Source organism: Dromiciops gliroides, chromosome 3 (assembly GCF_019393635.1).
Source record: "Dromiciops gliroides isolate mDroGli1 chromosome 3, mDroGli1.pri, whole genome shotgun sequence".
NCBI lineage: Eukaryota > Metazoa > Chordata > Mammalia > Microbiotheria > Microbiotheriidae > Dromiciops > Dromiciops gliroides.
In genome coordinates this window covers 670,152,846-670,165,452 of record NC_057863.1, presented here as the reverse complement: position 1 = coordinate 670,165,452, position 12,607 = coordinate 670,152,846, and the positions used below count along the sequence as shown (strand labels likewise).

At 55.8% G+C, this 12,607-nt stretch overlaps 1 protein-coding gene across 1 annotated transcript in view; it reads left to right on the top strand.

The window, feature by feature from the left end:
• Nucleotides 1-12,607, top strand: part of CABIN1 (calcineurin binding protein 1) — a 105,409-nt gene that overhangs the window by 54,983 nt on the left and 37,819 nt on the right. The window contains 3 exon segments of the mRNA XM_043994113.1: nucleotides 1,097-1,267; nucleotides 2,339-2,631; nucleotides 4,290-4,403. Coding sequence (XP_043850048.1) covers nucleotides 1,097-1,267; nucleotides 2,339-2,631; nucleotides 4,290-4,403 — 578 coding nt within the window.

Genomic DNA, 12,607 nt, shown 5'->3' with positions numbered 1-12,607 from the left:
CCAGGCTTTCTTCAGGGACTGCAGAATTTCAGGCAGGGTTTCAGGAAGACCAGTGCTCTCTTGGAGCTGACTGCCGATAAAACGGGTAGGCCTCACAGCTGCCCTCAGTGAGCAGGCATGCTCATCTGCCCACTGGTCTGGGCCTGCCATCTGGGACAGTGGCTTGCTTTTGGAGTAGATGGGTTTGGAGAGGAGTTGAGCCTTGGGAAGGCCGGGCCTCGGCTGCACTGAGGCTTGTGGGGAGGTGCTCTCGGCTTTCTGCCCCTGGGGCTTGCCCGAGGCAGCCCTTCAAGTGTGTGTGGCCCTGTGCCTCCCTGCCTTCCAGAGGGTAAAGCCTGCAGGGGGAGGCTCCGTGGCCTTTCTTAACACCCCTTTGTCCAGTGCAGTCCATTCAGCCTGTCTGCTTGCCAGCCGGTGATCAGCAGGTACTTGGCCAAGGGCTCCTGGGCTAAGTCCTTGGGCAGAGTGTCAGGTACACCCCAAGGATCTGGAGCAGGGCCCCAGCCTGAGCTGCTGGGGCCACCCTCTCCAAGGGGGCTGTCAGCCTCCTCTGTGTTTGGCCTGGTCTCCCCCATTGGAATGGAAGCTCCTTAGGCGGGGCTGTTTTTGTGTTTCTGCTTTTTCTGTGTCCCCTGTGCCCAGCAGAGTGCCCACCTCATAGGAAGCTCTCCTTCAGTGCTGGATGAATAATGTGGTGAGGCCCGGGGGGCAGGGCCTGTGGCCAGCAGTACGGGGAGAAGGGCACGGGCCCAGGGTGCTCACAGGCTGGCTTCCCCGGGGCCGCGGCCCAGGTGGCTGCTCTGGCCTGGCCGACCTGTCCTTTGCTTGTTCATCAGTGTCCTCTTGTGGTCTTCTGGAGGTCATCTGTGGGGGGCCTGGGCTCAGACTCAGGGCCTTGGTAAAAGGAAGTGGATCTGGGTGTGGATGTGATTGGGTCCCCAAAGAACCCCTCCCAGTGACTTCTGGGTCCACGGGTGACATCAGAAGGAGTGGGGGAGGTGAGCTCTCACACGGCCCGGCCAGCCCGCCGTGGCTGGGTGTGGGGAGGAGTCTTTCGGAGCTGTGATTTTCTGGGGCCTTTCCTTCTTTCTTCTAGAGAGGAGCCAGGACAGCATGGCGGTGGCCCTCTCTGACTCCAGCTCGACGCAGGATGTCTTCAGTGAGCCCCCCAGCTTCCAGGAGAACTCCCGAAAGCCTTCCCTGGAGAAGCGGCCCCCGGGCTCCTGTCCCTCAGCTGTGCTGCCGGGGCCGGCACTGGAAAGGGGTGGTATGTGTGGCGAAGTTGGGCGGACCCTCGGGAGGCTCCCCACAGTGAGCTCCTGTCCCTTGGGGTCTTGGAGGACTCGCCGGCCCTTTGGCATCTTTCTGGATGGCAATGAATGGCCCAGGCCCCAGGCCTGCCGGCGGTTCAGGCCATGGCAAATCCCGGTGTCTTTAGCTGGAAGGGAGCAGCCTTCCCACCTCCCGTGGCAGGGCATCCCACCTTGGACCCTTTGTCCTCCTCCCAGGACTCCTGGCAGAATCGTGGACTTGGGGGCAGCCATTCCTGACGCCGAGGCTCAGTTGGCCTTTCTCTGGCTTCTTCCTCTCTGCCTTCTGAAACTAGTCTGAACCGATGGGCAGCGCTTCTGCTCTCGGGAAGCTGCTTGCATCGGTCCCCAGTGCTGGTGTCTCTCCTGGCCCCAGGGCCTCGGCAGCCCCTCTCTGCCCCTTGAGGTCCAGGCTCAGTCTGGGGCCTACCTCCTCCATTGGATTCCCATCTCCCCCAGCCAGTCCCCAGTGCTGTCTCACATCTGGTGCGGTTATATCCCGCTCTTTGTCTCTTGTGGCTGCTTTATGTGAGTCCTTGATGGCAGTGTGAGAGAAGGTTGGGTTAGAAGGGCCGAGCAATGCTCCATCCCCACTGACTAAGCAGCTAAACTTAAGGCCATCTCTGGCCTCAGGGCCTTTGCCAGGGCGACTCTGGTGCCTAGCACTCCTTTCTCCTCCCCCCTGCTCTCACAGTCCCTCGTTCCTTCAAGCCTCAGGGCAGGGTCAGCTACTTCACCCTGGGAAATGTTCCTCTTTGCTTGTGATCTCCTACCCCAAACTGCCCCCTCCACCCCAGAAAGGGAGAAGCCTAGATAGACCAACTTCAGGGCTTAGGGTGCCCCTCAGCAAGGGTGACTGCTGAGTCCTGCTGCGGGGGCAGGTCAGTGACGCCCTTCCCGGGGAGAGAGTGCTCACCGTGGTGGCTGGTCAGGGCCCGCCTCCTGAGGGAGAACAGCAGCCTTCATTGCTGTCTGCTCCCCCACCCACGACCCAGGAGCTGGACTGAGACGGCGCTTCCCCTTTTCAGGGAGAGGCGAGGAGTTTTCGGAAGGTGTAGAATCTTTGCGGGCTCCAGGGGAGCTCCTGAGAGCTGGGGCTGACGGTTCAGCCAAGCCCGCAGCCCCTACGTCAGCCCCGTGGGACAGCAAGAAGAGAGGCGAGCCCCTTGGGGAGCGGCTGCCGGCGGACGCCGAGGGGCAGCGGAAGTTTCTGACGGAGCAGTGCATAGCTTCCTTCCGCCTCTGCCTGAGCCGCTTCCCCCAGCACTACAAGAGTCTGTACCGCCTGGCCTTCCTCTACGCGCACAGCAAGACCCATAAGGTGAGGGTGGCCCCAGCTGCCTCAGTCTTCCCACGGAGCGTGTCTCGGCTGTGAATCTGAGTAACTGAGCCAGCGCCAGGCCTGGAGGCAGGGAGGCCTAAGGTCACATCTGGCCTCAGATACTTGGATCCTGGTTGGGTGACCCTGGGCCTGGCACTCCAGCACTGCCTGCCTTGGTTTCCTCGTCTATAAAATGGCGGTGGTTGTGAGGCCCAGATGGCTCCTTTTGGTAAAGTAGGCTGGTGTCTGGAGAGAAGAGAGGCAGCTTCTCCCCTCCGAGGCCAGACCTCAGGCCCAGTGTCTCCTTGGCTCTGCCTCCCTTCACAGCCATCTGCCCAGGCCTCTGAGGAGCCGCTCGTCAGACTTGTCATGTCTCATGACACGGCCGACCTCCTTTGCCTCCGTGTCGCTGTTGCTTTGTCATTGCCTTGTTTCCCACTCTTTAAAAGCCCCAAAAGAGAAGCGAGGCCTTTCTAGTCCTTCTCTGTGAATAATCCCAGCTGGTTTTGCAGAATGCTTGGACCAGGTCACAGCTGCGCCAGCAAGGCCTGTGTATGCCCAAGGCTCGTCTTTATACAAAAAGAGCAATGATAGGGGCAGCTTGGTGGCACACTGGATAGAACACCAGCCTCAGGCATGTGGCACTTCCTTATTGTGTGACCCTGGGCAAGTCACTTAACCCTGATGGCCAAATGCTTTGCAAGGTATCTTGTTTTGTCCTCACGACTCCCTTACAAGGTCGGTAAGACGGTGAGGGAGCCTCTTGCAGAGGGGTCTCTAGCCTCCCTGATGGAGGTGTTCCCAAGCCTCACCCAGGCTTGTCAGCTTTCTGGGCAGATCCTGAACAGGGGCTCCCCGGTGTGTCTTGAGGCGTTTAGCTTTTGCCGGGTTCATAGCTGGGGTCCGGGTCAGGACACTGGGTTTGCTTGGCTCCTGCTGACAGTGACCAGCCCCCTCCCCTCTGAGTTTCCTTCTCTGTAAAATGGGGATGATTATGTCCTGAGACTCCAGCTCTGACCAGCCCCTCCCTTCCCCATCCTAAGCCCAGTGGGCCTAGATGATGACCCTTCTGCCCTTGCTTGGATGGTGGGCACCAGGGCAGGGCCATGCAGAATACCTGGGGCCTCACCCCTACCTAGCTCCTGCTGCCTGGGTGGGTGTTGTGGGTGGAACAACGGGCCGTGGGCATTCATGTCAGCCCCGGTGGCCAGAGTACAATCCAGGTGAACACGCTCTTGGGAAATACTGAACAAATGAGGAAGAATACAGTAGAGCATAGACAATGTGAATGTGTGGTTTTCTGAGTAGCTCTGCACCCCCTCCAAGAACCCTTATGTACCCATCAGTAGTCCCATTTTTATCTGAGCTTTTGAGAACTGAGGAGTTCCCCGGGGCTGTCCTATCCATCCGGCGCGGCTCGACCCTGTTCTGCTGCTTTGGGGGCAGGTGTGATTGGCACCCCTGAAATGAGATGAACTTCCCAGAAGTCCTGAGAGGACCTCCTTGGAGGGGCTTGCAGCCAAGTCTGGGCAGTGGGTCTGGGCTAGAGGAGGTGAGGTCACTGTTGCGAGTGGGCTAACCACAGGCTCCCCTCTGCTGTCACCTCCTCCCTCCTCCCTCCTTCCTCCTCCATCCTCCTCCTCCTCCTTCTTCCACAGAACCTCCAGTGGGCCCGAGATGTGTTGCTAGGCAGCAGTATCCCATGGCAGCAGCTGCCGCACATGCCTGCCCAGGGCCTCTTCTGCGAGAGGAACAAGACGAATTTCTTCAATGTGAGTAGTGCTTCCTTGGTCGCTTCTGAGGGGGAGATAAGAACGTGCAAGCCTGTGCTCGGGGCTCAGGAAGGGGGTGGGGGCCAGCATTGAGGCTCCGCCAAGAGGGAAATTGGAAGGACCTAGGCCGGAGTCATGGAGAGCCCGCCCTGGGTTCCGAGGGCGTGGGGGCTCCCAGATGTGTCTCTGAATGATCAGGAGATGTGCAGCCCTGCAATAGGCGCTTACTGTGTGCCAAGTGCTGGGATACAAAGAATGCGCAGCCGCAGCCCTCGCCTGCCCTCAGGGAGCTTGACCATGTGTGCACAGGGCTGGACTGGACTTTTCCACTTAGGCCTGTAGCAAAGGCCCATTCCTCCTGCCCTTCAAGAGCCCCAGGGCGTTATTCTTGATTGGGTTTTGAAAACCTTTCTTTTGGGGGGTAGCCCCTCCAACCTCGGGTAACTAGAGAAAATGAGGAGGCTTAGAGGTGAGCCAGCAGGGCTCGTGAGCTCCCTGGGAGAGGCAGTGCACACAGTGGGTCCTGTCTCATGGTCCCATTAGAAGCAGAAATGTGCCTGAGTGGCCTGCCAATAAGGAGGAGGGAAGGATTGTCTCAGAGACTGCCCAGCAGAGCAGACATGGCGGGTGCCCGTCTCCCCAAGTCAGAATGCTGTGGCGGGATCCTGCTTTGCAGTTGGCGTGGCTGCAGGGGGCGCCTTGTGTTTGCATCTAAGGGCCTTGGGGACTTGACCAAAATGACAAAAGACAGGAGACTGGTGTGCAGCTGCAGGTTGGTCCAGCCAGTGTAGACGTAACCCTTGTGAAGCTGCTGAGTCAGGAAGGGGTAATGCTTCATGAGGCCACTAGGGGTGCCACAGCACATAGCTCCCTGGGCCCAGGATCAGTCTCAGATACTGGCTAGGTGACCTTGGATAAGTCACTTCATCTCTGCCTGCCTCAGTTTTCTCATGACAGCACCAACCTCCCAGGGCATTCTCATTTGCAGTGAAGATCAAATGAGATCCCATCTATGAAGCATTTAGTGCAGTGCCTAGCACACAGCTGGTACTAGATACATGCTAGCTATTCTTATTATTAAGTGGTGTTACTAGAGACATGAAAGGTGCCCAGGTTGTTTCTCGTCAGCATTTTATGGAATATGATTTCAAGTATCGAGTTCACGTCTCCATTTGGAAATTGTTGGGATGTGTTGTGTGAGAGGATGGTCTAACCCTCATTTCTGCCAGACTGGGCTTGGTTTCCCTGGCCCATTCAGTCAGCTGGGGAGTTCTCTTAGGTGACTGTTGTTCTCTGGTTGATTGACTGTTGAGTTGTTTGAGGCCAGTTGTTTCTGAGTCTTCCTTCTCCCCCATCTGCTTCTCTGATCCTCCTCTACCCTCCTGGACCCAAGTGGCCTGGATTATTACTGCTCTAGCCTCTCATCGAAGAGCCAAGAATGCTCCTGACCTTCCTCCCTCCTTTTTTCTTTTTTTTTTTTAGTGAGGCAGTTGGGGTTAAGTGACTTGCCCAGGGTCACACAGCTAGTAAGTGTTAAGTGTCTGAGGCCAGATTTGAACTCAGGTCCTCCTGACTCCAGGGCTGGTGCTCTATCCACTGCGCCACCCAGCTGCCCCCCTCCTTTTTTCTTAAGAGATTTCTTCTTTGAGATTCGGGATCTTTGGTTCCTTGACTTACATTTTTTATTTTTGTAACAAACTATAGAAAATCCCTGTGGTAGTTTGATTGATAAGCATGAAATCCGTACATTAATTTGGGCGGCAGCGTCATTTTTATTCCCATTATTTAATCTCTGTTTCTTTGAGGAGTGTTTTTTCTTTTCTTTTTTCTTTTTTTTCAGCAACAAACCTTTACTTTATTTCCCAGTTACATGTAAGGGTAGTCTTCAGCATTCATTTCCATAAGATTGAGAGTTCCACATTTTTCTCCCTCCCTCCCTTTCCTCCCCCCTCCAAAGATCACAACCAGGTTGTATATGTACAGTCCACAAGTGTTCTTTTGATCAGTTCTTTCTATGGGGGTGCATAGTGAGCTTCCTCATTAGTTCTGGGATCATTGCACTGCTGAGAGTAGTTAAGTCATTCACAATTGCTCATTGAACAATCCTGCTGTCACTACGCACAATGTCCTCTCTGCTCTGCTCACTTAGGCCTGTAGCAAAGGCATTGATGTTCATTAGTCTTTCCAGGTTTTTCGGGGATCATCCTGTTTGGTTTCCTGGAGCACAAGCCCATTCCACTACAATCATATAGCACAGCTGTCTCCATCATTCCTCAATTGATGGACATTCCCTTGATTCTCAATTCTTAGCCTCCACCAAGAGTTGCTATAAATATTTTTTGTACAATTTTTCCCCCTTTTCTCTTTTTCATGATTACTGTTGTTAACTGTTTCCCTTCCATCCTATTCCCTTCCCCATTTATTCTATTATTCATCTACTTTCATCCTATCACTCTTCAAAAGGGATTTGCTTCTGTCTGTCCCCTCCCCCACTCTGCCCTTCCTTCTTTTGCCCCTCTCTCTTTATCCCTTTCCCCCCCTATTTTCCTGCATGGTTGTAGAGATTACTCCACCCAATTGAGTGTGTCCATTATTCCCTCCTTGAGCCAATTCTAATGAGATTGAGGTCTTTGAGCCAATTCTGATGAATGTTAGGCTCATTTATTTACTGCCCAGATTAAACAGATTACTCCACCCAGTTGGGTGTGTCTGTCAGTCCTGAGGAGAGTTTTTTCTAAGTGGATCTCTGTGAAGGGACTTCACATATTTTATTCAATTTTGTTGGTGATAGCACCTCCATTTCCATGATTTCCTCCTGGGTTTTATTTGTGCTGCTTAGAAAAATTGTTGGGAAGGGTTATTTTGTTTTCTGAAGCTTTTATTTGTCTTAGTTGCTTTGCTGCATCTCCAGAATTTTCTAAGTAAAATCATATCATCAGCAAATAGGGATTGTTTTGTTTCCTCTTTGCTGATGTTTTTTAAAGGCCTTGAGATCTTTCTTTGGCCTCATAGCTGTGGATCAAGCTTTGAGAACTGTGCCAAATGACTGTGGGGTAAGGGGTCGCCTCACTTTACTATGAGATTTAGGGGGAATTGTTTCCATGTGAATTTTTCACACTTCTACGCCATCAGCAGAACCAGCTGAAAAATACCCATGGTACCAAGTGACCATGACTTCAATGGAAAGAACAAAAAATGGCCACTGAGGCCGGCAGAAGCAATGACAGAGTGTGCAGGGGCAGAGCTTTGCAACCACATCAGATGGTGCATCAGTTAGGCTTGCCAGGGTTGTTTTCTCTCATTTCCTTTGTTAGAAGGGGTGGCTCCAGGAGGAATGGAGGTGGAAGCAGGGGTGTGCTTGGAGATGAAGCTAGAAACAGAAACTTAAATGTAATGGGGGAGTTCTCTGCTCCCTTAAAGGCCCTCGATCTCTTCTGCATGAGATGTAGTGTCAGGGGTGGGCAGGCCTGGGGGCAGGCCCAGACTGGGAGGGAGGGAGCCAGGAGTAGGTGTGGGAGCTATCCCTGATGATGATGCCACCACCTTGACTAAGCTCCAGGATGCTCTGCCTGGCTGCCCATGTGTGGTGAGTGGTGGGCCAGGGGAGGCAGCCGGGTATCCCATCATGCCCCGCAACGTCATCTCTGATGGGGATTTGGACTTGAGGCCACTGAGGAGTCCCGTGTCGGATGGGGGGAGGGGCCTGCACACTTGGTCAGCTCAGTGTGGCTACAGCTGGTGGCACCTTCATGGAGGCGCGAATGGCTGGAGATCAGCTCATGATGCCCATTCTGCACTGCTGCCTGTTGGTCTCTTGGTGTGGGCCAGGAAAAAGCAAAGCCTCAGTTTCCTCTGTAGCCTCTTCTGGCTCCAGATGGGCGACCCTGGGATTCCAAGGGAGCGAGCGGCCCTCAGACTGTTACTGATGGAACCTGCACCAGAAGAACAGCATAAAATAAGTGGTCCGAGGGGGCGGCTAGGTGGCGCAGTGGATAAAGCACCGGCCCTGGATTCAGGAGTACCTGAGTTCAAATCCGGCCTCAGACACTTGACACTTACTAGCTGTGTGACCCTGGGCAAGTCACTTAACCCCCATTGCCCTGCAAACAAACAAAGAAACAAACAAACAAAGAAACAAAAAAAAACAATCCCCCCCCCAAAAAAAAAAAAGTGGTCCAGGAGGTGCCTGGCCATCCACAAAGCTGATGAGGGCCCAGCACAGGGCAGTGCTTAATCCATGTTTATTGGCTAAGCGATGGATTGAGGAGGAGAACCAGGAGATGATTAGCATCGCGGGTGAAGAAGGGGGAGCGTGGAGAGCAGGCCTCTGGGTTTGGCAGTTAGGGGGTACCATGGAGGTGAGGATGAGGTGGTGAGGCCGATTGAAGAGGCGGAGGAGAAAGGGAGAGCAGAGGCGGTGGGGCCACCCAGGATGAGTGTCTGGCTAAAAGAGGAGAGACCCTGGGAGGAAGGTCTGCGGGACTTAAGCCTGTGGAAAGGCAGCTGCAGACATGATCATCGAGGTTGCCTCCATTTTACAGAGGAGAGAGGTTAGGGGACTTGTCCAGGGTCACACCTCTAGCTGATATCTACCTGAGGCAGGTTTGACTCTGGAGCTTTATTCACCGTGGCACTAGCCTGGCCTTGGCAAGCAGATGCGCCACCTCCTGATCAGACTGGAAGAAGAGAAGAAAGAATGGGGGACTGGATGTCGAAGGGCTTTGAGATGAAGACGGAGGGAAGAGGGAGCTCCTGATGGATGGGCCTGGTGTTCTCAGGCAGAGAAGAGGGAGGTGTGAGGAGAGGAAAGCCTGGGGGAGTCCCCGCTTCACAATAATGATTTAGAATGAAATACACAGGAAATCCCCGTGGAAACACTGCTACCCAAACACCTACCAGCCATCCCCTGGACCCTCCTGGCGTGGGCTGGGACACAGAGGCCCAACCTGCAAGGCACTCTGGGGAAGGGCCCCCTTGTGTGTGGGGCTGGCCCCCGACGATGCTCACCGCACAGCAGAGCACCATTGGAGGTCAGCCCTGGCAGCCCACACGGGAGAGGAGACTTGCTCCTGGCCATCGGTGGGGGGCGGGGGGGAGTGGGAAGGTGGGCTTCCACACCAAGGGCATGTTTGGGGCTCAGGTGTCAGTAAGCATTTATTTATTTGTCTATTTATCTCTTTATTTATTTATTTGTTTGTTTGTTTGTTTTTTGTTGGGGCATGAGGGTTAAGTGACTTGCCCAGGGTCACACAGTAAGTGTCAAGTGTCTGAGGCTGGATTTTTGAGCTCAGCTCCTCCTGAATCCAGGGCCTGTGCTTTACCTATTGTGCCACCTAGCTGCCCCCAGTAAGCATTTATTAAACACCTACTGTGTGCCAGGGACTGTGCTAAGCACTGGGCATACAAAGAAAGGCAAAAGACAGGCCCTGCCCTCAAGGAGCACACAGTCTGCTGGGGGAGACAACAAGCAGACAAGCCGGGCACCAAGTGAGCTCTGGGCAGGATAGAAAGGAGCAGAGGGAGGGGCCTGAGGGAGCCAGAGCAGGAGGCGGGGGCAGCTTTGTCTTTGCTCCTGGGGGAGAAAGAGAGGCCCAGGCGCTGCTGGCGGTCAGGGGTGGGGCGTGACGTGGGTCCTTTGGCACCTGGGTGCAGGAGGTACCTTGCCGAATGGAAGCTATCTGAGGTCAGGCAGCTAGGAAGGCCTCTCCTTTTGTCCAAGGTTTTAAAGCCATCGCTGCCTTCTCTGCCCAGACTGAGGGGGGGCCATGGGGTCCTCCTGCACTTCTCTCCCCTCTGTCCTTAGCCCAGAGCTGCTCCTGTGCCCTTGGGTGAGCTCGCACACGGGGCCGTGCCCAAATCAGGGGACTGAGGCTGAACAGGGCCGCGGAGGCCCCGAAGCCCGGCTGCTCACTCGCTCTGCTTTGCCCCATGCAGATGTTCCTCCCAAAGCACGGATTGCGTGATGGGAACTTCTCTGGGTCAGACACGGGTGGGGGTCCACCTCATGGGCAAGGACAGGGCGTCCTGAGCGTCGGCAAACTCCCTGAAGGCTTGGAGGCCTCCACGTGCCACGTGTGTGGCCTCCTTGTTTCCCGCATTCAGAGGGACCTGATTGTTTCCCACATGGGCCACGGCAGGGCTTTTTATGAGCCCCCAGGAGCTTTGTCGTCCAGTTGTACCTGACTCTCCACGTTTCCGTGTTCTGTGTTGGGGGTTTTCCAGGCAAAGATTGTGGAGCGCTCGGCCATGTCCTTCTCCAGCTCATTTTACAGATGAGCAAACTGAGGCCAACAGGGTCAAGTGACTTGTCCAGGGCCACACAGCTAGGAAGTGTCTGATGCTGGATTTGAACTCAGATCCTCCTGACTCCAGGAGCTGTAGGCACCTACATAGTTACTGACTCTCCAGAGCTCTTGATGCCCCTTCCCACACCCTCCATCCAGACTGGGGTGCCCTGACACACCAGTCTTGTCTAGTTCAGTAGTCAGTGCACATCAGTTGCCTACTTTGTGCACTGAGTATGGTGCCTGGCACATAGTAGGCCCTTAATACATGTTGATTAGCTTTTGACTAAGAGTCAGGGTTACAGAGAGAGGTCAAAGGCCGTCCCTGCCCTCCAGGAGCGGGGGGGATGCTGGGGGGTGGTGCTGCTGATGAGGGCAGAGTGGGATCCAACGAGGTCCCCAGCCAGTGCCCTCTGCCCATGGCTCTGCGGGGGCGTTCCCCTTCTGGGGTCCCTCCAGAACCAGAAAGGGGCTGCCAGGGCCTCTTCTCACCTTCAGGAGTCAGGGTTGGCCTAAATAAAAGGAAGGAGAGAAGCGGTGGGGCAGGAGAGGGGCCTGGGACTGGCTGGGGCAGCCCCTATAGCATCCAGGGGCTGCTCGTGCCCCCTCCACCCCAGCCAGAAAAAGGGGTGGGAGGACAGCAGGGGGAGGGGGGGCCTGTTCTGTTGAGTCCAGGCTCTTGGGCCTCCCCTTGGAAAAAGCGAACTCATCGGTCAGACACGCTCCCACAGTCTGGGGCCCGGCTTCACACGCTGTTCCCTGGCTAGCTTGGCCACTTTTCAAGGTTTGGCAAGTTGAGAAGATGCCGCGCTGCCCCCTTCTCTGGGAGCTCAGCCAGGGCCTTGGTTTCCAGGCGAGTTCTCAGGAAGCGAGCCAAGATCAACCTCTGGTCCCATGAGGGGTAGAGAGGAAAGGGACAAGCCTGAGGGGGCGAGTGGCCGCGCCCGGCCTGAGTGCACGGACTGGGAAGCATCTTTCCACTGTGCCTCTGGCCTCTGGTGCCGCCCAGAGCCTCCACAAGTGGTGGTCTGGGTAGAAGACCTCAAGGGGATGGGGAGCTCACTACCTCACAAGGCAAGCCCTCTTGGTTGGGGAGTTCTGGGTATCAAGCCGGACTCAGCCTCTGCTTGTTGCCCCTTTGCAGCCCTTCAGACACTGGTTCCCCCAGGGCCTCTGTGGGTTCCTGTGCCCACGTCCACCAGGGCCCTTACAGATGTCAGTGGGCACGACTCGGCGAATGGGCCTCTTTTTGCTCAGCCGCCAGCTCCAGGCCTTCCCTAGCCTGACCTTTGCCCACCTTTCCAGGCCATGTGCTCCACTGGCCATTTCCCACCCCTGGGCCTTTGTCCCAGCTGTACAGGAGGCCTGGCACGCCCTCCCTGCGCCCTCCATCTCTTAGGAGCCCAGCCGACTCCCATGGAGCTGCCTTGGTCCACCATGCCGAGGACAGCTCCTGCTCTGGGACTCGGGCCCCCTCCCCAGTGAAGTTGTATCCATTTCTAGGGCCGCCAGCCGCCCCCCCCCCCCCGTGGGTCTCTTACAAGGGGGCTATATCGTCCCAGGGAGAAAACAGGCCTGACCCGCAGGGAGCTCTTGGGGCTGGGGCTGGGTCCTGGCCCCTGCTCCTCCTGCTGGCTCGGCTCGGCCTGTACCGATGGAATTCCAGGCCTGGTCCCCTTGCTCTGTCTTTGTGGATGGCCAGCTTTGCGTGGCATCTCCATCCTTAGGAGATGTCCATACACGGCTGGCACCGGGGGGCGGTAAGGGTATGCCAGGGACTGTGTGCCAGGACAGAGGAGGAAGTGAGCCCTGTGTTGGGGGGTGACCACAAAGGTGTCCTACCTGGACAGAATGTCCACAACATGGCTGACTCTTCTGTGTGGTGGCAAGATGGCATCTGTGGAGGCTACTGTGGCCTGG